Source organism: Pseudopipra pipra, chromosome 18, assembly GCF_036250125.1.
Source record: "Pseudopipra pipra isolate bDixPip1 chromosome 18, bDixPip1.hap1, whole genome shotgun sequence".
NCBI lineage: Eukaryota > Metazoa > Chordata > Aves > Passeriformes > Pipridae > Pseudopipra > Pseudopipra pipra.
In genome coordinates this window covers 1,535,772-1,562,169 of record NC_087566.1, presented here as the reverse complement: position 1 = coordinate 1,562,169, position 26,398 = coordinate 1,535,772, and the positions used below count along the sequence as shown (strand labels likewise).

The 26,398-nt window shown below is 48.4% G+C and overlaps 1 protein-coding gene across 3 annotated transcripts; it reads left to right on the top strand.

The window, feature by feature from the left end:
• The first annotated feature begins 430 nt into the window (after positions 1 to 430).
• HORMAD2 (HORMA domain containing 2) lies at positions 431 to 24,470 on the top strand. 3 transcript variants are annotated; one of them, XM_064674602.1, is made up of 14 exons: positions 431 to 674; positions 1,850 to 1,908; positions 3,263 to 3,347; positions 4,152 to 4,296; positions 5,122 to 5,185; positions 6,160 to 6,196; positions 7,432 to 7,452; positions 8,137 to 8,163; positions 9,486 to 9,553; positions 12,544 to 12,695; positions 13,220 to 13,473; positions 13,626 to 13,734; positions 14,784 to 14,848; positions 23,842 to 24,470. In XM_064674602.1, the coding sequence occupies exons 3-14, from the start codon at positions 3,303 to 3,305 to the stop codon at positions 23,956 to 23,958; spliced, it is 1,104 nt and encodes a 367-aa protein (XP_064530672.1). In that variant the 5' UTR covers positions 431 to 674; positions 1,850 to 1,908; positions 3,263 to 3,302; the 3' UTR covers positions 23,959 to 24,470. The 3 variants fall into 3 exon arrangements, with proteins under 3 accessions (XP_064530672.1, XP_064530673.1, XP_064530671.1); XM_064674603.1 differs by lacking the exon at positions 1,850 to 1,908; XM_064674601.1 differs by lacking the exon at positions 431 to 674 and having other exon boundaries at positions 779 to 1,908.
• Positions 24,471 to 26,398: the final 1,928 nt, after the last annotated feature.

The following is a 26,398-nucleotide window of genomic DNA, read 5'->3' as shown; positions in this document are numbered from 1 at the left end:
AAGTAAGATAGTGGGGAAATGGAGAACTCATCCTCCTTGCCTGGTCTGTGAAATAATCTGGTTCTTACAGAGTCCCTTCGAGTTGAGTTGGGACGATATTGTCTCCCTTTCCCTAGAGAAGTACCAGAATATTCTAAGAACGTGGCTTTAGTAGTTGAAAACCTGCACCTTCCTCGAGGTGATATGCTGCAAATAAACCCAGTATTTGGCTATAACGTGATTTTAAACATACATGATACCACACGACTGTCCCTGCCATGGCTGGCCCTGACGCTATTTCTTCTGCAGGGTCACCTCGTGTCCTGGCTTTGGCGAACGACAGGGTTAATTTTTCGCAGTAGCCATGAGGGGGCTAAATTGGGGAATACCATCCTAAAACAAGGACACGTGGTCCTGCCCGAGTTCCGGGTGCAGGGCAGCAGGGTCAGGGACAGACACAGGGTCAGGGGCAGCGGCACACACAGACACAGGGTCAGGGACAGACACAGGGTCAGGGGCAGCGGCACACACAGACACAGGGTAAGGGACAGCGGCACACACAGACATAGAGTCAGTGTCAGGTCTCCGCCTCACGGCCGGGCCGCCCCACCCTGCCCGCCCCCAGCACCGCCCAGGCCCGAGCGTCCGGCGGCACCGCGCGAGGGGAGCCCGCGGAGCCGGGGAGGGCGGAGAAGGTACGGGAACCGCCCGGCCAGACCGGGGGAGGCGGAAAGCGCGCCTCAGGGGGACCCCCAGGGCCTCAGGGGGACCCCCAGCACCTCAAGGGTGCCTCAGGGGACTCCCCGCGCCTCAAGGGTCCCTCAGCACCTCAGGAGCTCCTGTGCCTCAGGGGAACGTCCCGCGCCCCAGGGGGTCCCTCCGCTCCTCACAGGGCTCCCCAGCGCCTCAGAGGGACCTCAGGTGCCCCAAGGGAACACTCGTCTGCCTCTGGGCTTGCCCCGTGCCTCAGAGGAAGCCCCCGCACCTCAGGGGTCCCTCAGTGCCTCAGGGGTCCCTCAGGGGTCCCTCAGGGGAGTCCCAGCGTCTGAGGGGCTCCCACGCCTCGGGGCACACTCCCCTCGGCAGCTCAGGGGGTCCCTCCGCTCCTCACAGGGCTCCCCAGCACCTCAGGGCGACCCTCCTTTGTCTCTGGGGTTTCCCCCGTGCCTCGAGGGTCCCTCAGTGCCTCAGGGACAGCCCGCGCCTCAGCACGCGGCTCCTCCCGCCCCTCAGGGAGTCCCTCCGGAGCCATCCCTCCGCTCTTCACAGGGCTCCCCAGTGCCTCAGGGGAACCCCCCGCACCTCAGGGGGACCCTCCTCTGCCTCTGGGGCTTCCCCCGCTCTTCAGAGGGACCCTGGCGCCTCAGGGGGTCACTGCCCTCCCACGCCTCAGGGGTCCCCCAGCACCTCAGGGGTCCCTCGGTGTCTCAGGGGTCCCTCAGTGTCTCAGGGGTCCCTCGGTGTCTCCAGGGTCTCCTGCGCTTCAGCCCCACCGCCTCTTCCCTCCCCCCGTGCCTCAGGGGACCCCAGCCCCTCAGAGGTGCCTCAGCCCCCCGCGCCTCAGGGACCCCCAGTGCCTCATGGCGGCATCAGGCGCTGCCGTGCGAGGGGCAGGACCTGGCCCCATATGGGGCCCAGCCACTCAAAAAAACCCGCCAGAGACACCCCCAAAATAGACTTTTAACCCCATCTTTGGAGCCATGGCATCTTTTAGGGGCTGTGATGCCTCACATCTCCAACATCAGGCACGAGGGGCAGGGCTGGGGGGGTGCAGGGGTGAGGGGGCAAAGTCCCGCAAGGATGGGGTTTCCTGAGGGTGAGGGTTGGTTTTTCCCATTTAATATTAATTTCCTGATATTTGGTGATAAAGTGGCTGCCAAGTGGTTGAGCACTGGAGTTCCAGGGCGCCTTCTGTCCCCTCCAGCCCAGGTAAGATACTGATGCTGAAGTCTTGTACCTGAACAGCCAGGCTGGAGTGAATCATCTCGGTCTAGGTGATGTTTCCTCTGCAGTAAATCAATATTAAGTGTGGTATGGTTTAGAAAACATGTTTTCTTATGTCTTTGTTTCACTTAAATCAGCTCTATTTAGCTAATAACCTCACATCGTAATAACACTTTTGTCTGCCTTGATTGCATTCCAGTCCTACTCGCAGTGCCTGGGTAAAAAAAGGTACTTTGCTAAAATATTTAACACATTAAAAATTTTGCAGGTGTGTATTTGTTTAAATATACTTTTATAGCCGTAATCTGTCCTCATTACTAATTGAAGCGCTAAATTTGGCATAAAAGCTGTCACCATGTTCCAATCAACATGTCTTAATGACTGCCAACAAATGGAAATGAGGCTTCCATGGGAAAAAAGCACAAAAGGTACAAATGCAGAACAGGGTTGGATCAGCTGAGTTAATAAAAGCCCGCTGCTGGCTGCATTAGGTCAGGATTTAAATCAACCCCCAGTGTTTGTGCTATTATTTTAATTGTTACTGGGAATATCGACTGGCTGTGGACTCTGGCTACCTGTTGGTGGTGTTTCCTGTCATTAACATCCCCTGTTAGTAACGAGATGTGGAGATCTCCCAGTGAGTCATTTTTCAAACCACTAAACGCGTGCCTTGTTAATTCCAGCTAATGGAAGTTTTTAATCAGGGTGTCAGGTGGTGCTAAATCAAGCTCCTCACCCGAGTGCGAAATGTGGAATGTCCACATTATTGCCTGTATCAATCAGCTCCCCATTCCTGTAAAAAGAATATTTTCCTCTTCAATCCAGGCTTGTCTAACAGGCTTTCACTGAAACAATTTGGACTTCTCTCTTTTTTTTTCTCCCCTTTTTTTTCTCCTTTCAAGGTGTCCCAGAAGACTCATTCCTTTATTCCAGCCAACACTGATGTTAGTGCTTTTCCTGCTTACCCTTGCTAAAATATTACCTACTATTGGCAGGCCTCCAGTTCTTTCACATTCCCCCTTCACAGTTTTTAATGGTTGTGGGAATTAACATTTGTGGTTTGGAATATGAGAAATGCATTTTGAAGTGACTGACACCAAGTGCAGTCGTGGCCCTGAATTTCAAGCACTATCGATCGTTTGCCAGTGAACGGGGAGTTTTGGTGCTCTGCAGACTCAGTGCCATGGAGTATCCTTGGCTTGCTTTGCTTTAGCTGTCCTGGCTGGCAGTTAGCTTTCAGACCTGAATAACCTGAAGAATCTCATTCTTAGTTTAAGAAATATGAGAAACAGCAAAAACTGTTTTTTTCCGGGTGTCTCATATCTTCTTTATTTTTCAGTGTTTAGTTACAAGTGGAAGGCAGGTCTTTGAAATACAGGATGGCTACTCAGCAGCTAGTCAGGCAAAAGAAGAAGTCCTCTAAGGTAAAACCTTTAATTGTGATGGTACTGACAACCTTAGCTCTCCGTTTGGGACCTGGCACGCCTGTGCCTGTGGAGGGAGGTGGGAACACTTTCTGCTGTCTGCACTGTTCTTAGTTGGATTATTTCCAATTCAGTGAGAAACAGCGTGGGGCTCTGCCGTGGTTTGACTCAATAAATGTAGGCTCATTAGGTGTGCACTGAGCTTTATTAGCAGGAAGAACAGCAATAAACTAATAAAAGAACTTAATTTAGTGTAGTGTCCGCTGCATTGTTCATGTCGACATCACACAGTGTGTATTTACAGTAGCTCCAGGTGCAGCCATGTGCTGTTCACAGCCTGGAGTTAAAATCACTCTGAAACCTGGGGGTGTGCAGTGCTGGCAGCTCAGGCTGCTGTCAGAGCTCCCACACAGCTGTGGCAGCAGCCTTTGGTACAGCAGTGAGTGCCACACCAGCCCTGGCACTTGGGTGACTCTGCAATTACAACTACACACTTTCTTCTGGGGGTGGTTGTCTGGTGAGTGCCAGCATTGGTGCAGTGGAAGGGGTGAGAGTGTGATAAAGGGGAAGGTATGTCCAGCCAGTGCAGTCTGCACCTGAATAATGATCTGTTGATCACTATCCTAAAAACATTTAATCCCACCCACCTTAGGCACGATTCTTCCCTGTGCAGCTTAAAAGACCAGAGAAAAGTTAAAATTACATTTTTAAGTTACCCTCTCTCCACCTGCTGTGAGTTGTTTCTAAATATAGTCCCTGTTTTCACTACAATGGTGCTGTTTTGGCCTTGCCCTCCTCTTGCAGGAAGCAGTGCTGTTCCCTGATGCCATGGCCACGGAGCCGCAGTCTCTGGTGCTGGTGAAGAGGCTCCTGGCCATCTCCGTGTCCTGTGTCACCTACATGAGGGGGCTGTTCCCAGAGAGCTCCTATGGAACCCGCTACTTAGATGGTAACACCGTTTGTGCTGTGTTCTTATTTCTGCTCACTCTCTTTTAGCTGTAATCTGCTTCAAGTGTTGGCTTCTGGCTGCACATGTCTGAGCTCAGTTTGTTAGGGAGCTGGCCACAGGCCTTCTCAAGTCTGGGTGGAGACAGTGCTTCTGAGAGAGAGCACGGAAGACAGCCTAGAACTCCTGGCTTTTCTGTCAGTGTTTCTCTTGGTTTGAAGTCACTCCTTGGCATTACCAGCCCTACGAGTGGGTGACACAGGAGAGTGACTTAAAAATCAGAATTTTAAAAAAAATTAACTCTGATTATTGTGTTTTATTTTCCTTTGGATTTTTGAGCCCTCAAGGTTCACACTGAGATTCTCTTGTGAGATTGAAAGTGCATTTTCCACCTTGAATGCCTGGAAACACAGTAGAAGGAGCTGTGTGGAAAATCTTAACAGAAGTAGTTTATTCTGAGCACCTCATACGGATGTTGGCGGAGTCTGAATGCAGAAGGGAAGGTGTTGTTAGGGAATGGTGGGATAGGATGGAGTGGAGAAGAGGAGGGAGGAGAGGATGAAGCTGCTGGTGTTTCGAAATTGAGCTGTAACTTCAGCTCTTCTTCTGGGAGAGCCCTCAGAGCTGAGGAGAGCTCTGACATTTGCAAACGCAGCAATGAGCTTGTGTCAGCCCACCTGGGACTCAGTGGAAACCCAACATTTCCGCTCAGGAAGTACCTCCAGATAAAGCACTTTATCCAAAAAGGGGGGGTGACTGGCTTAGTTTCAGTGTTTGCCCAGGAGCTGTGATAAGGATTATAACTACGTGCTAAATCTGGTTTTGCAGACCTGTGTCTAAAAATTCTCCGCGAAGATAAAAGCTGTCTGGGATCATTGCAGATAGTCAAGTGGTAAGTGAGTAACAGTGAAACCAAGACAAGATTGTGCTGAGCATGGAGACATCTGCCCCTGCATTCTTCTTCTTCCTGAATGGGAAAACATCGTGCCCGGCAGCGCTGCCGGTGCCAGGGGAGCTCCCACTGCTGCGGGGGGTGCTTGGCCCTGCGTAAGCAGGGCAGAATTAGCTGACCCAGATCATGGGAGTTCAAGGTCTGTGGAAGTGTTGGCTGCAGTGAGGTCATGGTCAGGCCCCAGAGCACACGCAGCAGTGGAGGTACAGAGAGAGGGTTAAGACAGTCATGAGATCGATCCTGTTGTTGTTTAGTCTTTTTGTGGTTTCACTTTGATAGGGATTCTTGCACTTGTTTTTCAGTATGTGCAGTATTTTTTTTCCTATAAGTACCCCCCAGGTTTTCTTCAAGATGTGTTCAAGAGTTGGCACGTTCCCAGCAAGCAGAAAAACTGGCTTTGATGTGCTAAGGAGATACCTCTCTGCACATCCTTTCACTCCAAGAGCAAATATCTGGCTATTGCTACTTCAGATAATATTTACTGCTTTGAGAAAATCCATTGCTGTAAACTATGGATCAGATAACAAAGATTTACAAGACCATACATGTTCAGATTCAGCCAAGCTCTGTACAAGGCTGATGGGAAAAGAGCCATCAGAGCTCTGGCTGGGGAGCTGGAACAGAGCACTGAGCAGGGAGCCACTTTGGCCTCCAATCCCTGTCTTTGTCAGGATTCAAGTGGGCTCTGGTCTGACAGGATAATACCCCAGAAGTATAAACAGTGCACAAATGCAGAAGGAAGGACAGTGCCTTCAGGGCTGACCTGAAAAGGACTGTGCAAGCCCCAAATGTTGTTAGTTGTGTTGTCCTAATCCCAGGAAAAAATGCCCTTTAACCCGTATCTAATGAGCGTGTGTTTACAGATCAGGAGATAAATACTGCTGGTTAGTATTAACATGTTTTTTCCCTGGCAGGATTCAAGGTTGTTTTGATGCTTTGGAGAAGCAGTATGTAAGTTTTTCTTCATGTTTTTTACTGGAGTTTTCTATTTCTTCATAAAGTATGGACAAACTCTCTTTCTGTTTCTGCTGTATTTCTGTTGCAGTCTCTCATGCACACAACACATCTTTATGGGACAGGGGGGAGACCCTGCCCTGAGCATGAGATTTGGGATTTTATGCCTTGAGCCCAAATATTGACCACTGTTGCTGTCTAGGCTCATCTGTCCATGGTGTGGGAACTAATTTGCAGCTTGCAATGGATTTCCCTCAGTTCTGTGCTCTACATTTGTGTTCTCTGATGTCTGATAGAGGCACTGCCAGGCAGAGAGGAGGTCTTGATCTCCTGCCCTGTTTTCTTGACAGAGGTTCTGTGCTTCTGCTCTCCTTCATCTCCTTTCCCCTTCTGCTCATCTCCTCTAACCCTCCTGGCTTTTTTCTTGGGTTCAGAATTTACTACTTTTTTTGGGAAAGTAATTCATCCAGTGAGGTGTGCAACTGGTTCCAGGACAAAACCAGTAGCAAGAAATCATATTCCTTGCTGATTCTCACATAAAATCTGCTCTGCCCAGGAAAAAGCAGCAGCTGCTGTCATCTCTGTCAGCAGTGTTCATCAGCACAGCTCCTCCAGCTCGGATGGAGTGCTGGTGGTTGTGGCACTGATGATCTGATGGGCTCTCAGACAACTGTCAGTGTGCACAGGATAATTCACAACGTTTTGAACGCAGTGTAGTGCTTGCTGACAGCTCTAGGAGGTCCTTTGCTATTTATGAGACATAAATTAATTGTTGTTTGACAAGGATTAGGGAAAACCTGAGGTATTTAATGGGTATTTTCAGATTGTTTTCAAGAGCAGTCCCATGTACATTTCCTTGCTGTAGCATAAATACCTTTGGAGAGCTTCACAGAGGAGAGCAAATATTAGTCTTCAGTGGGGATAGGTGCTCTTGCAAAAGGGTTTTAAATCAGCACAGCCTTTGGGGATTTGTTTAAAAGGAGCCCCGTGGGAGCAGGCTGAGCATGGAGCTGCTTTTTGGGGAACTGCAAGTAAAGCCAGACAAACTGGCCACTAGGTGTTGCTGATGCCGTGCTGGGAAGAATCTGCAAAACGGGTTTTAACTCCTAGTTCGTTGAGTGTATCTATTCCTTTGCCCTGTGTAGGCAGTTAGGTTTTGATAGGACTTGCTTTTCTTTGCCCGCTGAGGTTAGATTTTCATTATGTGTTTTGTTTTACTTTTCCCTCCTCAGCTACGCATCGCTGTCCTTGCAGTAAGTAGATGAATACAAAGTAGTTTTCTTCCCCCTCCCCTGCTTGAAAGAGATACAGAGTCAAGGTTGTGTCAAACCATTTGTGCCTTTTTTAAGGAGAAACCAGAATGTGTATGATTTTTAACAGAGCTATGACCTTTATCAAATATGGTAAATGTGAAGTTCAAGGCTGCATGGGGATGTTTTTCTCAGCATGTCACACTCCTGACTGAGGCCTCACATGCATCCTTAGACTCTGAGAAGCACTTTCAGGTGATTCCTATCATGGAAGCTCCTCTTCGTTTCCCCCTGCAGAAGTGTCCTTATTAATCTGCTCCTGGACACACCACACACTGGTGGTTCCAAGACAGCCACTGGCCCTGGCCCTCTGTAAAGCTCCAGGAGCTTTGCTTTGCATCTACTCTGTGCATCATCTGAGCAGTTAAATCTCAGTCAGTAGTTCCCTGTGAGGGTTGGAATGGGAATTAGCCTCATTCCTCCACAAGTGCACATCAGTTGTCTTCTACCTGTCTTTGAAGTGGTAAGTATTGCCTGCTGATAGAGGAAGGCTGTTTCTCAGCCATTCCTTTCTCTGATCCCACGCTAAAGATAGTCCAGTCTCTGCTGTAAACTGAAAATATCATTGTTAGTCACTGGTTCAAGTTGTCCCGGGGAGAATGCCCTCACTGTACTTTCTTGTAACAGATTTACACCAATCCCAAGGAACCGGAGGTAAGAAAGAGTCTTAATTAATCTTTGAGGCAACTGCAGCCATGGGTGAGTAGATCTGTATTCAGAGTGGAGTCGTGGGCTGAAGTTCCACCCTGACGTAGCTGCTCGGTGACCTCGTTTCTGTCCCTGTGCCTTCACTCCAGTGCCAGCTCAGTGAGCTGGATGGGGATCAAACACCAGGCACCAGGCTGTGGGCCCACCAGGGCCTCAGGCAGGGGTGTCAGCAGGCAACTAATGGCCATGTTTGCCCTTTTGGTTTAGTTTCCCAAAGAGAAAAAATGAGAAGTTCAAAATAATTCATTTACGAGCCACCTTTTTAACAGCCCTGGGGAAAAGAGCCGTGTTGTCGTGCAGAGAGGTGTAGGACAGAAGTCAGGAATCCCTTCAGACCTGGGTGGATGTGCTGTGTACTGCCTGCCCTTGTCCTTTTGATGTTCCCTGTTGTGTTTCTGTTTTGTTACATCTGTCTGGGGCATAGAACCTGAGGGGTGTGATCCCTGGTGAGGGTCTGCATCCATGCTGGAGATCGGAGAACAGCTGTAGCCTCTTTGCACCTGAACCTGGTTCCAGTTCTGCTGTGTGTCACCTCAGCATCTGGGGACAGAGCAGGAGTTTAGTTGTGCCAAGGCTGGGATTTGTAAGGAAGGCTCAGACTTAAAAGCACAGCTGAGCTCCTACTAATCAACCTCGTTGTCTCCGGAAAAAGTGAATTATAGGCATGGAATTGGTCTACAATAGATCCTTTCTCCTGGGGGGGAAGCTGTCTGTTCTTCCTAATTGTTTTATTCTTTAATCCTTTTAAATGGAAAATCATTTTGTTTTTTTGTCTCCCTCAAAAAAACCCTCTGAGACTGGTGAAATTCAGCAACTGTTTCCCATGCAATATTGTTTGAATTTCCTTATGGGAAGAGTCCTCCTCTCCATAGAGACCTTTGTGTCCCTACAGAGCACTGGGCCAGGCTTCCTTATGACACTGATCACTGCAGCTCCCAGTTTTCCTTAACAAGGAGGGCTGGCTGGTCCTGGAGCCTCACTAGAGACTGAGGCTGGGGAGTCAGGCCCACAGAGGAAGTGGAAGGAGGAAGCAGGAAGTTTGTAATTTTGTTGTGATTCTTTCAGTGCTAGGTGAGATGTGGTTGTTAAGAAAATTTGCCAAAGCCCATGCAAGCAATAATGGAGTTAAAGTTGTCATCATGTCATTAAGTTAATGCTGTGCCCTGGCAGAGAGTGTGAAAGGACTCTGCCAAGCTCAGGACACATCTTTACACTTGTTACTCAAAGTGACCCATTTTTGCTTTTCCCCTCTCTTGTTACCTCTCTAGGTAGTGACTGAACTGTACGAATTCAAATTCAAGTATAAAAAGAAGGTGCCAGAGATGGACATCAGCAGGTAAAGGTTTGGGCTGGTTTCTCAGGGTTACACTGAAAACTGGTTATGAAGCATTAAAAAGCCACACTTTATGATTGCCCAGAGAAGCTGTGGACTCCCCATCCCTGGAAGTGTCCAAGGCCAGGCTGGATAAACTTGGAGCAACCTGGTCTAGTGGAAGGTGTCCCTGCTAATGGCAGAGGGTGGGAGGAGCTGAGCTTTAAGGTCCCTTCCAACCCAAACCATCCTGTGGTTCTGTGGTTTGAGCATGTCCAAGTTTCTGAGCAGCTGTAAATACCCTCAGAGCTGAGGATATTCACCCTGCAGGGTACAACCTGCTGGGAGGAGGAGTCGAAATGAGGTTATGTAGCATCATGAGGCCCTCCAAGGGCACCCGAGCTGAGCTCAGGACAGTTGGTAGCAGCGGTGCCTCATCGGGGGGGTGATGCAGAAACCAGCACAGTTCCTGAGCTTGCTGCTGTCTCAACTGATTCTTCCATTTTTACCACACAGTCTTGTGCTTTCAAAAGGTTTGATCCCTTTTTTTCCCCATGATCCTGCACCCAGGGTTTTTTCCCTTGGACATTTGCATACATGTCTTCTGCTTGAGCAGCCCTGCGTGGGTGACCCGAGAGAACTTTCGCTTATGATGCCTGAGTTGATGGTGCAAAACGTGTGGCAGGAAGCAGCAGCTTTTTTGCCTCTTTTTGGCACTCTCTGTTAGATATTTAAAGCTGTGCTTAGTAGGCCACCATCCTGTGGAGTTTCAAATAAATACTATCAAAGGCCGTTGGCTGCAACCAAAGCAAAAAAAAGAAAAAAATAATTGACCTGTTTTCAGTTTATTCTGCAGTTGCCATTGCTGAAATCTTTGGGCCTCGAAACCTGCCTGTACAGCAAGAGAACTCTGTCTTGTGTGCTCCTCAGGAAGCTTCTCCACTGCACTCCTGGAGTCTGCCTTTAGCTGCTCTCTCTCAAAACACATCCAAATAATTTCTAGTATAAGGCAAAATGATCTTCTATTGGCAGAATCTGAATTATCTCAGTGTGCAGTGTCCTGCTGGCTGTGCCCTCTGTTTCTGCTCTGAAGCTCCATTGTCCTCACTACACTGAGGGGAAGAGGAGATTTGGGATTTGAAAGATAATAGATGGCCCTTGAGTACTTCGGGTTTTAATCAGCCTTCCTCATTAGTTCCCAGAGATAAGGACATTCCCCAAATGGAGCTTGGCATCCCTGGGAGTCCATCTTGCTGGCCAGGCAATCTTGGTGTTATGTTTGTATGTGCTCTGAGGCTCCAGAGCCCAGGGCACCAGATTCCTGGGCTCTGCTGTGTTTCCTCAGGGACTGGCAGTGCCCTGGCAGGCTCCTGCCTGTCCCTGCAGTCCTTAGTAATCCGATGTTCTGGCACGGACCAGAGAGTTGTGTCATCTTTGCTGTCAGCTCCCTCGGCTGATAACACTGCCTTTTACACCTGCAGTGCTTGTTGTCATGTGCAAACTTGGAGTTGATAATTCCAGGAGAGAGGTTTTGGGGGTTTGCATCATCACATCTGAGGGATAAGGGGAAATGTTCCCCTAAATGGTCTTTGCTTTATTTTATATGGATTTTAGAGGAATTCTTGCCATAGATCCCAGTCCTTCCAAGGTTCAGTTCCTTCTGCTTCTTGACACACTCCTGCATCAAATTCACAGTGTTATTCCTGTATTGAATCAGTCCTTGACCTGTTAATTCCTATGGAAGTCTCATTTCTTTTTTTCTTGTGATCTTTCCCCTTGCCATTTCTGATCTGCTAATCCCACAGCTTGTAAAGGTGATGGATATTCCACCTTAGGGAGTGCCAGCATTTCCCTCTCTCTTGCTGTACATTCCTGAACATACAGGATTTAATCTAAGACCACAGTGCACATCTAATACCTCAGAGTTTTGCTGTTGGCAATTCAGAGTCTGCCAAACCGTCCCCTGCATCTGTCAACAGTTTGACTTGATGATCTTAGAGGTCTTTTCCAACCTAAATGATCCTATGATTCCATACTCTGGGAAGTCAAGCCACTATGTTTTCATGACGAGCCAAGAAGCTTCAGCTGGAAGGGGGAATCTGTCTTAATGAAGCTGTTCTTTGCTGTGGTTCAGTCAGATTCAGCCCCGGGACCCTCTGCTCTCTTGGGTCACTCCCTGCTTTTGAAGCGGTTTGGGGGGTTTGCCTTAGGGACCATCCAGCCTGTGTGTGGGGCCACCCACCCATGTCAGGGGTCTTCCCAAAGATGTAGTGAAGGAACCATGTAGTTTTATGGCCCCTTCTCATTGAAAGTTAGGGAAGTTCAGGTCCCTTAGTCACACAGTGATTCATCTGGGCCATCTAAAGTTGGTTATCTCATCTACCTCTATAGTCAAGAGAAACAAACTCCTCCAGATTGCGATTCATCCCACTCGTGTCACCCGTGGGTCTCAGTCTAGACTGTTTGCTTAGCCCAGCCAGCTGACATTTGGATGGCTGAAGGAGGGGAGAGGAATGCCCCTTCGTCACTGCTGAAAAATGTGCTTCTGAGCTCGTTTTTCTTGCATGGAATTGAGGGAGAACATCTCTTCAAACTGCAAAATGGACTTGAAAATAGCCCCTGTGATGAATCGGCTTTAGATTGGATTCTCAGCTCATTCCTCTCATTCCTGAAATTGCTTAGGTGAAAGGCACTTGTTTTATGGGCCTTTGATCCAATTTAATCATGTTCAAACAAGTGACTCATGACATTTGTATAATGGGGTCTGTTGCCCCAGCTCCGAAGTCTGTTCAAATGTAAATGCCAAGCCTTTGAGTCCAGAGCGGGTGTTCTGAGGATGCCACCCCATCCCTGGAGCCTGTTTCACTTCCCTGTTTAGCTGGAAATGACATAAAGACATTGTAGCTTTGTCACTAGTGGTTTCAGACGAGTCAGTGGGTGCTCTGTATGTGTAATTAGATCGTGAATATTCATGACTGAGGATAACAAATCTGTTATTCTTCTTCTGGCTGTAGCAACCACAGGGAGTTTGTGACTGGGCTGTGCAGTGAGGACATCAAACAGGCCAGCAGGCTCCTGCTCCGTAAGCTCTACCTGCTCATGCAGAACCTGGGGCCACTGCCCAATGACATCACCCTCACCATGAAACTCCTCTACTACAACGATGGTAGGTGGGGCAAAATTCCCATTCCATCAGCTTCTGTAAGAAACGAGCCTTGTAAAGTAATTGAAGCACAAAAAGTTGAGATGGGAGCTCTTGGCTGATAACGGTGAGAAATGGGGTAACACAGTAAGTCTTTCTGAGGCACAGGGATGGCAGATGCTTTTTGGGAAAGGTGTCCATGTAAGAGGTACAGCCATGCAGTGTGAAAGGAAGACATGCCTCTTCCCTGGGTTTTTTTTGGGGGGGGTGTATTTTTAAGGAACAGGCGCTGTCAGGTTCTACTCCAGAAACTGAGCACTTAAATGGTATCTCAGCATCCTAAAGTCATTCTTTCTCTGAGCTCCCCGATAACATTTGCTCAGCTCATTTTCCCCTTTGCATTCTCTCCCTTCCTCCTGAAAAAAACCAGAATATTTTTAGTAGTTGATGTTACTCAAGGCTGGTTCACACTTGTTATTTCTGAATCAGTTTTGGGAGAGCTGGAACGCAGTTTCTCTGACCCCAGTGGGTTCCCTCTCCCTGTGCAGTCACTCCCAAAGATTACCAGCCCCCCGGCTTTAAGGAAGACGCCAGCCCTGGTGACCTGTTGTTTGGAGGGGATCCTGTCAACCTGAGAGTGGGCTCAGTCTCCACCGACTTCCACCTCATGAAAGTGAGAGTGATGACTGAGAAGAAGAGGGTGAGGAAGGCTCACAGCAAGCTGATCCAGAAGAGGAGCCCTACTGAGATCTCCCACCAAGGGCTAGACTGTGAGGAGGAGGAAGAGGAGGGGAGCACCAAGGTATAGAAATAGCTCTGTTCAGTTCTCACTGCAGGAACGGAGTTTATTTAGCAAAACCCTCCTTAAAAGAAGCATTTTGGGGTTTATGGATTTACCACCTGGCCATATTTTTTAGACTATGCTATTAAAACAACACATCACTTGCTTTACAGAATCACCCTCTCCCTGTCAGCGTAGATTCAAGTGAGCATGAAGGGAACAAAAATAACACCCCCCCAGGCAGGAAAGGGGAAGCACCTTCTTTGTGCCTTCAAGATACAGGTAAATGTCCAGTTTTGAAACTAAAGGGGCTTCTGCTCCTTCCTGACTGTGTCCCAGCATAATATTTAGGTTTTCTCACTCACGTTGAAGTGGATAAACCGAGTTTGTTTGAATTTTGTGTCAGATCAGCCTGAACTGTACTGAAGGTCTTGTGTAGGCTTGGTTTGTTAACAGAAACATTTAATTTTGTATCAGTATCTTTCCACCTCTTTATCTCAGCAGTTTCTTTCAGATATGGAGGAAATGCTCAGATCATCAAAACTGTGTTCCATTATCTCCATGTTCCCCAAAGCTCTTTAGCTGTTACAGTTTGATTTTTGCTAATAACTTCCATACATGAAAATACATGAAAGAAAAGCCTCTTCTCTCCCTTCGAGTATCCCAGCCTCTGATACACTACGCTGTTTGACCTTTGAGGCTCTGGGATATAGCCTGTGGAACAATACCATCTAGTGACAAAATGGTAAATAGCATTCCTGGGATGGCCGGGCAGCAGGATAAAGCAGCTTCTCTGCCTGTGGAGTCACCTCTGCAGGTCTTTCTCCTGCGGGTTCTCCAACGACTAATAACGACTCATCCTGCCACCTTTGGCACTCTGGGGATATGAACAAGATCCTCCTCCTCCAACAGTTGCCTGTTCTCATGAAACTGAGGCGCTTTGGAGGCCCCCTCAAATTTTATTGAAACTGTCTAAAAGGTTAATAATTAGTACCCAGGGAAGATCTCCCCTCCTTTCCCCCACCCCTCACACTTAGAGCACATGCTCTAAGTTTGTTGCATAAGCTTTGTTTTCTTAGAAACCAGGTTAAAATGCAGTTTAAGTATAATTGATAGAGGTGCTGCAAGCTGATGTGATGCACGTTCAGATGACACTTAATTCTGACACCTTTCTGGGAATAAACTGCCAGTGCTGGCAGTTCCTGGGAGCAAAGGTTACACAATTTCATGGAATTTTGCCCCAGTGGTTTTGTCAGGCTTCTGGATTGTTTTTGGTTTTTTTCTCCAGTTAAACTCTTTAAGCTGATTTTGCTTTGCTGTTTGGATTGCAGGTAGAAAGAAGAAGGCAGGAATAAAAGAGACAGGCAGGATGCCTTGCTCAAGGGCATCCCAGCAGGTGAGGAAACTTTAGTGGTTCCAAGATATAGCAGGCATGGTGGAATTCATTGCCAGGGGTCATTGTGTCACTGAGGATGCCATGAGATTCACTAACATTAGTGGATTTATGGTGCAGGATCACAATACATAGAGGCTACAGAGTGTTGGGCCAGAGGGATATAAACATGAAGTGGGAAGAAGCTTTCCATGATCAGCTTATTTCATACATCCAGTACCAGAAATGGGTTCTGCTCCCTGGAGTTGGCACCTGTGAATTACAACACAGACTAAACCCATCCCTGTCCCACCCACGCTGCTTTACCTGTGTGTGGGTTTGGGTGAAGGATCTGAAGTCACCACCCTATTTTAGGTTTGTCTGTTGCCCTACATGGTCTTCACCTCTCCTGTCTTGCTTCCAGACTGTCTTTACCTGTGAGTCACAAGTACTTACTGAATCCTATCCCTTTTTGGCTACCTCTCTGAGATAGGAAGAATTATCCCCTGGGGGTACTGGTCTCTCTTTTGGTGGTTGTTGGGGCAATCCAAAGAACTGGGGTAGACCAGACATGTCATCTTAGATAAGTGATGTGAAGTTAATCCCATCCTGAGGGCTGCCCAGGCCAAACCCTGAGTCACAATCAGAGCCCAAATTCATGGGCATGTGCAGAGGTTTTCTCAGTGACAGGGCAAATCTCTGAATGCCACCAGCCTTGCTGCTTGATCCTTCTCCCATTCAAATTAGTTGAGAATCATGTGAGCTTGAATGGTCAGAAACTGCATCTTTACAGGGTAAGTTAACGAGAGTAGGAAATTGCTACTAAAATTTTCCCCGCCTCTGTTGAAAAGAATCCCGGGGTGTCTAACCCAGACAGCAACTGCAGACTGCACTCACCGTGTCATTCTAAAGGCATCTGCGAGGTATTTGCCTTGACTCTGGATCTTAGAAATGAACTTCTGTGCCTAGGCTGGTATTTTTCAAACTTTAACCACATTTTTTTTTTCGTGTCACATCCTCCGGTTTCCTTCTCATCATTGTTTATTCTGTCGTCTGTGTGAAAACAGGAGCCTTTTTTGTTTGTAGCTCATGGTTGTCCCACTGATTCATGCTCTGACCTTCTTTTGGGGCTGTCACGATGGTAAGCAGAGGACCAGACACTTCTCTCTCTCACTCTCAGCATGTGAATTTCATTAAAATTCGGTAGCAGGAGTGAGAGTGTCTGAAGGTGGTGGAAACAGCATTAGTTGCTGAAAAATGGAAGAATCACTTTATCCATCGTATGCTTCCAAAGACTTTAAAAAAAAAATAATCCCAAGCCTTCTGCCTGGTAGATTCTGCGTGGGAGAGGGTTTTCTTAATGTATTCTTTGATACTATTTTTAAAACCTCATTACTTCGAAGCTGGCTAATATTTCACTGGGTTTAGGGAAAAACAAAGTCAAGGCAGTAGTTAGAATCATCACTGTAAAACCTGTGCTAATAAAAATTTGACACTCTTTTCCATATGAGAGGGACTTTCCCTTCTTTTCTGAAGGAAGTGGTTAAAACAAATGACCATTGTGTATTCCACTTGAATCAGGAAGCCAAGCTGATGAGTGAAGTTTGTCTTAAAAAACGAGGAGAAGCTTGGCTGGGTGGGAAGTCTGAGTTAGGTGTTATCTGACAGGGTCAAGTACAGGTAAGATGGGTTGGAACAGACCTGTTGGGCTGCGAGTGTGAACACCTTGTTGCTGTCCAGACACTATTAATAGTGTTTTCCAGCTGTTGGGTTGGGGTGTGAATGCCAAAATTTTCTGAACTCACCAAAACAATTTGGAGTGTCCCAGAAATAGCTGTCTGCACAAGGGTTTGATATTCAAGAAGTTCTGAGTTTGAAACCATTACCCACAGTCACAAGTTGCTTCTGGAAATGTGGGTGAGCACATTTCTGCCCTTCATCTGGAGTGAATCCTTCTGATTCCTTGGTTACCAAAAATAAAAGCTGTGCTGTTGGAATTGAGTTTATTGGTCACTACCTTCCTGACCTATAGCTCTTCAGGAAAATCAGGAATAAAAGTATTAAAGGCTTATTTTTATCTAATCGACATGGGAGAGGCGGAGGATGCGGATCTGCCAAAAGAGGAGCAGCTCTTCCTGCCCAGTGAGAACTGGAACTGGACTTTGGGAACGGCCACGGAGAGTCTCTGACAGGGCTTTGCAGATTGGGGAAAAATTTCCATGTACTCCACTGGCTTGTTATCTGCAATCTCATGATTGATGATCCTCGAGATCAAATGAGAGATTGCCCTTTTCCAGCAGAGCATCTCTGTGCTTAATCATCCAGAGTTAGACACCAGCATGTAAATTAGCCCACCTCTGCTGGCTTCAAGAGTGATTGCATCAGCCAAGGATTTGTCCCCCCCGTGTTATGTTTGTGCATCTTCCTACTTTTCATTGGAATTCTAGGAGTTGGGAAGAGTTGGGGAAAATAGGGAATTGCTGCCCATTGGTTTAACTTGTAGAAATCTGCTGATGAGAGTGAGGTCCTGCACTGACTTGGAATAACTTCTTGAGTTCTTCAGCAAACTCCTTTATCCTCCTGTGAATCCTTTAATGTTCTTGTCCTGAAAATTGGTTTTGGTCAGCTTTGTCTTCATGTAAGCAAACATGCTGCAGTGGAATGAGTTTGGAAGGAAACAGAACTAGAAGATGAGTAAAATCTGACCATGTGAACGCCTCTGCAGGCTTTTATCTCCCATCAGGAAGCTGTGGGCTGAAGTTCTGGGGTGGTCCTTGGAGCACAGCGAGGCAGCCGTGCAGGGAGCCTTGGATCGCCCTGCGCCGGAGCCGGGAATGGTGTGGCTGGATCAGCACAGCACAAGGCAGCTCTGCCTCCCAAGTTTCTGGCTTCATTAGCTACCACCAGACACTGCTCCTGCTGCTACACTGGCCGTGCTCATAGACTGCTGTGGGACATGAGGAACGTGCTGACACTTGGCATTGTGTGGACAGAGCAGTTGGGATCAGTGCTAGCTCAGGGGTGTGCTCGGGAATTCTCTGCCTGCTGGAGCCCTGCTCCTGCCATGTGGATCAGCTCTGCTAACAGGAGCTGTCTGCACTGGGATGTCTGGGGAGGCATTCATACCTAAGGGTTGTAAATCAGTGCTGGTTTAGCCCTCAGAGGACAGTCTGTCTGGCCTCCAGCTGCTGCTCCTTGGCTACCTGGCCATGGCCTCTTTCTCCAAGGGTCTGTGGCAGTGATGGAAGCCAGCATGGAAACAGAGTTTCATGGATGACACAGTAATACCTGTTGTGTTTGCCAGGGATCAGTATCCTGTTGGTGCCCAGGGTCATGGTTACCCTGATGGAGACCTTAGAGACCCTTCCAGGGCCTAGAGGGGCTCCAGGAGAGCTGGAGAGGGACTTGGGACAAGGGATGGAGGGACAGGACACAGGGAATGGCTTCCCACTGCCAGAGGGCAGGGAGAGGTGGGATACTGGGAAGAAATCCTTCCCTGTGCGGGTAGTGAGGCCCTGGCCCAGGTTGCCCAGAGAAGCTGTGGCTGCCCCTGGATCCCTGCAAGTGTCCAAGGCCAGGTTGGACGGGGCTTGGAGCAACCTGGGCTAGTGGGAGGTGTCCCTGCCCATGGCAGGGGGTGGAACAGGATGAGCTTTAAGGTCCCTTCCCACCCAACCCATTCCATGATTCCTGTGCCTTGCTGAGCTGCCGTGTCCTACACAGCTTCTGGCTGGAAGTGAAGGTCAGCACAAGTGGGTTCAATTGCAAATAACAGCTTAGAGATCAAGACCTTTGTTGTCTGATCTTTCCCAGGCAAAGCATGTCCAAAAGTGCCATGACAGGAGGCAATTGAAGGGTGAGACCTGCCATGTGCACAGCAATAGTGAAACATTTTTCTGTGGCAATGTCATTATCTTGAACTTTTGCAGAAAAGAAAAAAAAAAAGCAAGGTTTATCTCTAACTGTCCATCAAGAGCTGTATCTGATGAGAAGTTCCCAGAACATTTTCTCCTCTAAACCAGCTGAAGCTACACAGACCCAAGCAGTGAAGAGAGAAAGATTCAGAGATGAGCTTGCCTCTCCTTCCTGTGAGCTCAGGCCATTCTGGGAGGAGTGAGACAGGGAGGTCAGGAAATTCCTGGCTTCTCTCAGTTCACGTCAGATCCTCAGCTGTATCTTGGGGCCATTCATCCCTTCCATGAGTTATCCCTGTCTAGTGTGCAGGAAACAGTTTCCTAGTGATCTCTGAGTGCAGAGGTGAGGCCCATCACCCCACAGATCCGGGGAGGTTTAACCCTTGCGCCCTCAGATTCCCTGACAACTCCCCCGGGGACATCCCTGGGAAGACGTGGCACTTCCGTGCTGGCTGCCATTCCCTATATTCATACTAGCAACCAGACCCTCTGGAGAAATCCACATAAATTAAGGTTGGACAGATCTAATATCCCAGGAGGGACTGTTGGGTAGCAGCCTAGTAGGCAGAAGGAGTGTCCATGGCCTTTCTCTTCCTCAGTGGAGAATTCCAGTGCTGGAATCATACAGGGAAGTGGGTTGGATTGTGATCCAGCAATCAGAATGTCCATCATGGAAGACTGCAGTGTGATTGAGGGCCCTGGAAGAGATTAGTAGGAGAGATAGTGATAATTTAGTCTTTCAGCAGGTATTTTTTAAGCCTTTTTTTAATACTCTGGAAAAATCTGTTCATTAGTCCTTTAAAAGCTACAAGACACGCGAGGTGCAGAGCGGGCTGTGAGATAAAGAGATGGAGCTGAATGGCAAAGGTTTGAGAGTGAGCTGAGGAAAAGGCAGGGGCCTGGTGGGAGTCACTGATGTGTTGACATGGATTCCTGGGCACAAAAGCGTGGCCGGTTTCCGCAGCAGCGCCACAGCAGCCCACCTGTGCCAGCTGGCTGTCCTGCCAACCAGCAGGAGCGTCCCCCACGGGTACAGAGATGAAAATCAGGAGTAGTTCCACTGATGTCAGTGTGACCACGTTACTGGAAACTGATGGGATCACAGTGCTGAGCCCACAGAGCCGCCTCCGCAGAGCCAGCGAGGCTGGGAGGGGAACCGGAGACCGGAGTGTCCAACCAACCTGCTCAGAGCATGGGAGGGGAGCAGGGCTCGCGGGGCCTTGTCCACGCCAAGGATGAAGACTCCACAACCTCCCTGGACAACTTGTGCCAGTCTTTGGTTGCTCTCATGGTAAAAAAATAAAAAGTTCATCCTTATTTTTAAATAAAATTTCTTGTGTTTCCCTGGAAGTGTCCATGGCCAAGTTGGACAGGGCTTGGAGAAACCTGGGCTAGTGGAAGGTGTCCCTGCCCATGGCAGGGGTTGGGACTGGATGAGCTTTAAGGTCCCTTCCCACCCAAACCAGTCTGTGATTCCATGATTCTGTGATTCAGTTTGTGTCCATCTCCTGTCCTTTCAGACACTGTGATGTGTCCTGTGAACTTTGATTTTCACTGTGCTTGGGGAGCATGGAGCAGCCAGCTGTCAGGGAGCAGGTGGGAATTACTGCCCTCACCAACCCACACCTCCGCTCTTAGGGGATCAATTTAAAGAGTCACTGGCTTGATTTTTGAAGTGTCAGGAGTTTGCTGTGCTGTTGAGTCAGTGGTAGCTGCAGTTGAAATCACAGGATGCCTCAGGCACTGGGTCACTGTCATTCTGGTGAGAGTCCCCTGCACAAACTGTGTGTTGCCCTCACACCTGAGGGTCGCTCTGCCTTTTTTCAGCAGTTAAATCTTGTATCTCAGTCCTTATTCTTCCAGCTTGCTCGATGGAACTGCACTTCTTTTGACATGAATGTGCTTCTGAATTTGTCGGGGTAGTTACAAGGTACCAAACAAAACCCTCCGTGTCCCGGACAAAGGGAACATTTCTGAGGGCAGAAAATTTGCCAAGTGCCAAACCTCAGCATGGGGCAGGCTGGGGACAAAGAGGGACACAGCCGAATGCTCTTGTGCAATTTTAGCTGCTGTGCATAAGGATGCCCTGGGAAGCAAAAACCACGTCAGGACAGGAGAGCTGTAAATCTGCCTCGATTTATGCTGGGAATTTTCGGCTGGAATACTTGGGGACACTGGGGATTGCAAACTGGGTCCTGATTGTGTCTATCTAAGAATAGCAGTGTGGCTGTGGTCTGCTCATGCTGTTTGGTCCACCAGTCTGCCTTGGGAAGGCTTTAATCTAAGTCTAATCTATTTTTAGCCTGATATCTCCTCCAGACAACGCGCAGCTGTCCTGAGCTCTATGCCAGAAATTAGTAACACTTGTATGATTCACAAGTGAGCTGCGGTTCTACAGAAGAATTCCTGCTGCAAAGTGTTACTTTTTTACACGTACTGTAAAACAGGAGATTCAAAGCCACTGTGTGTTCGTGGTATGACCCAGACCCTGAACTCCTCCTGGGACTCAGAGTCAGGAGGTCATGGATCTGTTCCTGCGTTTGCTACTTGATCTGGACTTGTCCCACCTGTCAGCATGGTCCCTGTGCAGGGTGGGCGTGCAAGAGCCTGCACCTTGTCCTACCTGCTTTTACAGCAGCTGGCTCATCCCTGGAGCTGGGGTTGTGTAAGAGGAAAAGCAGCCTTCCTGCAGTGCAGGCTCTGCCATCGGTTATTCAACTCAAGCATCCCAGTGCATGGGAAAAATTAGAACTAATCAACTTCTGGAGGCTTTGATTGTATGTTTAGTCAATGGGAGGGATTTCCTGCTTCTCACCACACCGTTGAAGAGGTTTACTTTCTGGTTCAAGTCAAATAAACATACATAGAATCTGACTTAATCTCATTTAGAGCGATGTTTCTGACGAAGAAGCTGGAGTGTTTGGTTAAGGATGGGAGCTGAAGTTGGACATGGGGTCTGTGTCCAGCTCCGAGTTCCTCCATGAACTTGTAGCTGGGCAGGGACAGGCCAGGGCATGTTGTCTTTGGTGAAATACCTCTCCCTGTTGACATCTGATTCACTCAGTAGATGAACAGTGCTTGTCTAGAGCCCTCGATGGCTTCCATGGATGTTTTCAGTCCTCATCACAGGTTCCTGTGAGGTGCTCGTGCTGCCTGTGGTCAAGGGCAGGAAAACTGGGGAGAGTTGGAGTGTGGGCAGCTGCTCGTGGCCTCAAAAGTATCCCATCTGTGCAGAAAATTTGGGAGGAATGGCAGAGGGGTCAAATCTTCATGGAGGAGCTGTCTGGGGAAGATCTGTTCCTCAATAGAGGAAATAAAAGCACCAGGTCTTGCTAATGCTGTTCAGGCTAAAATAGGAGAGCTGCCTCATCCAGGTGACTGGGGCTGGGAGACTGGGAATCATCACCCTGCTTTGTTGTGTGGCCAGCAGGACAGGGACAAACCCTGCAGCTGTGTTAGCACTGCAGAGGCTCTGGATGCAGCGTTTCCTCTGGGCCCTTTCCTTCAAGAAAAGGAAGCAGACAGGTTAAAACCATGCCAGGGAGGGGAAATTAAGTATCTGCCTAAAATGCCCTTTGGAGCAGCTGGATATCAGGTGAGGAGCTGCAGCACAGATCCACTCTTCCCCCTGTCCCTGGGCAGCGTCGGGAGCTCTGTCAGCCTGAGTGTGTGCAGGATGAGGGAGAACCTGCCCAGCCCACTTTGGCACATTCTTGTTTTCTCTGTTTTTAAGGAAAGGAAATTGTACTTTTTGCATTAAGCAATATTGTGTTGCTCATCATGAAGAGGAGGGAAGAGGGGAAGAAAAACAATTTGAAACAGTCTAGAGAGGCGAAGGGGGGTTGCTTCAAAGTCTTTTGCTGTTAATCCCTAATCAGAGCTGTTTCACACATTAGAGAGCCCATTGCTATGCAGAGATTGCCGAAGCCTCAAGGTCAGAGGGAAAGCAAGCCCTGGTGACGTGAGTGGGGAATTCTGTAATGACCACATCTTGTAATCTGAAGACCTTGTGCTCATCCCCACGATTCATCGTGGAATAGCTCTTCATTAACTCCTTGTGCTTGCCCTGCCTCAGTTTCAGGATTCCTCATGTTTGCAGTGACACTGGAGGGAGGGACTCCTGCTCTGGCGCAGGAATTTGGTTAACACTCCTTTCCCTCTCCATTCACCTCGCTGTCATCCAAGTGAACTTTGTTTTGGAGGCGAAGCTCTGTGCTATGGTGTGTCCCTTCAGCTCAGCTCCAGTGAGAGAGGTCACATTACCAGACTGTGCTTCGTCCCTTCTGGGTGGGCAACAACACACGTTGCTCTCAGCGGCTCCAGATTATTATTGTAAAAATGCAAATATGTGACACGATAAGGAGGATAAGTGAGTTTGTCCCCTGGCACAGCCAACACTTCAGCTGTCGTCCTGGCTGTCCATCTCCCTGTGGTCTGTCTGAAGTGCCTGTTCCATTGACTCATTTATATTCTCACATAGACTTATCTGTGTTTTTTAACCTCTTGGTTTGTAGGCTCAGAAGATTCTTGGGGGAGGTTTGTGTCTTTCTAGAGGGAAGTTAAGCCTTCTGGAAAAAAGCTTGCTTGGCTTAGTTATTTTTCACAAAGTCACAGGTAGTTTCAAAGTCGGAGATCTATCAACTTGTGCTGAATTCCCTGATGTACAGAGGGACTGTGTGTCTCCTCCTTACAGGCTGTGACCACAGATTTGACCTAAGTGCCCCCCTTCTTTTCCATATGCTCTGATTACCTGAGGCTAGTGGAAAAGCCAGTGCCCTATCAGCTATTATATTCCTCAAAGACCTCCTTGCTGCTGCTATTTTCTGTTGGCAGTGAGAAGATGGTCCTGTTCATGTGCCACCAAACCCATTCCCTGTGCCTGAAGCTGAACCTGTTGCTTGCACAACTCTCACAGTCCCACCAGTTCCATCCAGTACTCCAGTTTTGATTCCTTGCCTAATTGCTTTTCTGGAGAACAGGATCACACTGAGCCAAGCCAAGAGGATCCAGGCACACACATGGCAGTTTTGGAAGCTTTACTTTTTGACTCGTAGCAGGAGCCTGCTCCGTGAGAATGATCCCTGTTTCTGATGGTTCTTGCAGATAAACCTCCTGAACCTTGCCTTTAGCCAGGAAGAGGTAACAGGACCTGAGAAGAAAAGGAAGGTCAGTGAACCAGAGAAGCTGCCTCTGAACAGCAGGAAATTATGTTCATTCTGACACAGAATACATTTTGGAAGGTGTGAGTTTGCACTGTCATCTGACTGGTGCAGACCTTTCCTTCTCCCAGTGTTTAACCCTTCCGCGTGCCCTGTGTATTTGTGAATGTTTGTCTCATGAAAACTCTGGATTGCAGAGAGACAACAAGCCCCATAATTGTCATGGCATTGTCAACAACCAGCCCTTGTTTGATGTTCTAAAGTTGAGGATTTATAATTCTGTGCCAGTGGTGTCTGTGTGCTTCTTTCTGCCTCCTTCCCTCACACCTCCCACCTCTCACTGGCTAAATTCCCTCCTCTGGGGCTGGTGTGTCCTGTGCCACTCTGTCACCCATGTTGAATGGCACTATTTCAAGATGAACTCTGAGGTGTCAGTGCCAGAGAGCACCAAGTCTCATGATCCACTAGATTGTGCTTAACTCCATCCTGTCTGCTGTTTCCGGAGCATAGATTTTTATTTCAAAGAAGAGGTGTTATCTATATTGAGTAAAGAGATAAACCAATCTATACACATTTTCTGCTGGTGCTGGATGGTTTTTTTTCTAACTCTGCAAGTAGTGTTGCCATGGCTGTATTATCAGCTCATTTCTAAACCAGCAGCCCACCATGTCCGAGGGGCTCAGGCAGCTGTGTGATGTTAATTCTGGTGCAATACACCCCGTTTAAAACCAGCTGGCATAAAGATCCCTTGTGTCTGCAAATACAGGTAAGGAGAGCAGCACCTGGCAGGTATCTGACAAGCATCCAGGGCATCTGAGTGAAGGACCTTGGCCATCAGGGCCATCACTTGGCACACCACGTTCCCTGTCACCAGTAACACGGTGATGTCGTCCGCTGTGGCACCACTCAGGCCCTCAGACGTGAGGGCTCTTCCTTGCTGCTGGTCTTTCCATGTCTAAAGCTGCCAGGAGCTGGGATTGACACATCTCTCTTCTGCTCTTACTCTGCTTGGCCAGAATGAGGTGAAAGCCCAGCTGGACCTGGCTGACTGAGCAGAGGTAATGCCCAGACTGAGCCCCCTGAGATTCCTGCTGCCCTCCTCCAGGTAGCCAAGTGATGGATTGTGATCCTAATCCCACAGCGGTCTCCCTGAAGCCCATGGCAGACAGACCCCCTGCCCATCCCTGAGCCCCCAGCAGTGTCTGGCAGTTTTCCTGGCCTGATGCCTCTTTCACAAAACCTGCAGAAGATGGGAATTTTCCATTTTATCCTCACTTTCTCTCCCGTGCTCTCCGTTTTGTACCTATGGCCTAATAAGCCAGTTTGTTCACATGCCAGAGCGAGCTAGAAACCTTTGTGCCCGGGCTTTGTGACAATGTTTGCTCTCAGGGCTGCACACCCACGAGTGACCCCCGCTCTGCACGGGACAGCTCCAGGCCTGCCGTCAGCTCCCGGCCCTGCCCTGGCACCGCTGGGCTCTGGTGCCACATCCCTGCAGCCCCGACCCCTGCCTGCACCGCGGGCCCTGCGGTGTCATTGCATCCTGCCCGGGGATACTCAAACCTGGCTGGGATTTCAGCTGCTCCAACAAGGTTTTCTTCCTCCTCTACACAGGACACCCAAGGCTTGGGGGCACTGGAACCTGCCCGGTGCAGACGGGGAGATGCCAAGTGCCCTGCCCCCAGGGAAAGCACAGCGAGGTGTCTCTGTGGGAGCACACACAGCCCCCACAAGGTGCACACATGGCTCAGTGGAGCACACGGTGCCCTGCTCCCGTGGCCGTGGCCGGGGCTCACTGTCTCAGCTCACACTGGGTTCTAATCAGGTATTTTACGGTAATGACTTTTAGTCATTTTCATTTCAGGCTTGGTTAGAAGTAAAGTAAGTGGTGATGAACTGCAGCAGTAAGCGTCTGATTTTCTTTCCCACAAACTTGTGGTTACCATCAGATTCTAAGAAAAGTCTTTCCACTGCAGATTGGAATCATCTAAGTCACTTACACATATCCTTTTATTTATTAGCGATTCTGCTTGGCTGGCTAAAGGTGAAAAAACCCTTTTTCTTGTGTTTCAGTCGCATTTCTAGTTAATACTCATTAACTGACTTAATGTATGTTACACATCATCAACCTGATTCACTACTGACATAAAACAGAAGCAATTCGTTAGTAACGGTCCCCTGCCAATTAGTGAACTAAATTACGTTTGAACAATTTTCTTCAAAGATTCTCCTCCTCCCCTCATGCATCATTTGGCAATCCCCTGCATGCTTACAGTAATTGTGTGCGTGCAGTGAAAGGAGACTGGTACCTCTTCAACCCAAATAAATGAATATGTGATCCTGGCGCTAATGTGAGTAATACAAAGAACCCCAGCCACCCTCCCTTTGATCGCCCAAAGATCCCAACAGCAATTAAGATTAGGAACCGCTTAAGACCCCAGAATATTGGGAACATTCTTGAAGGAAAAAATGAATGCTCCGCGGGGCTTTTCAGAAAATCA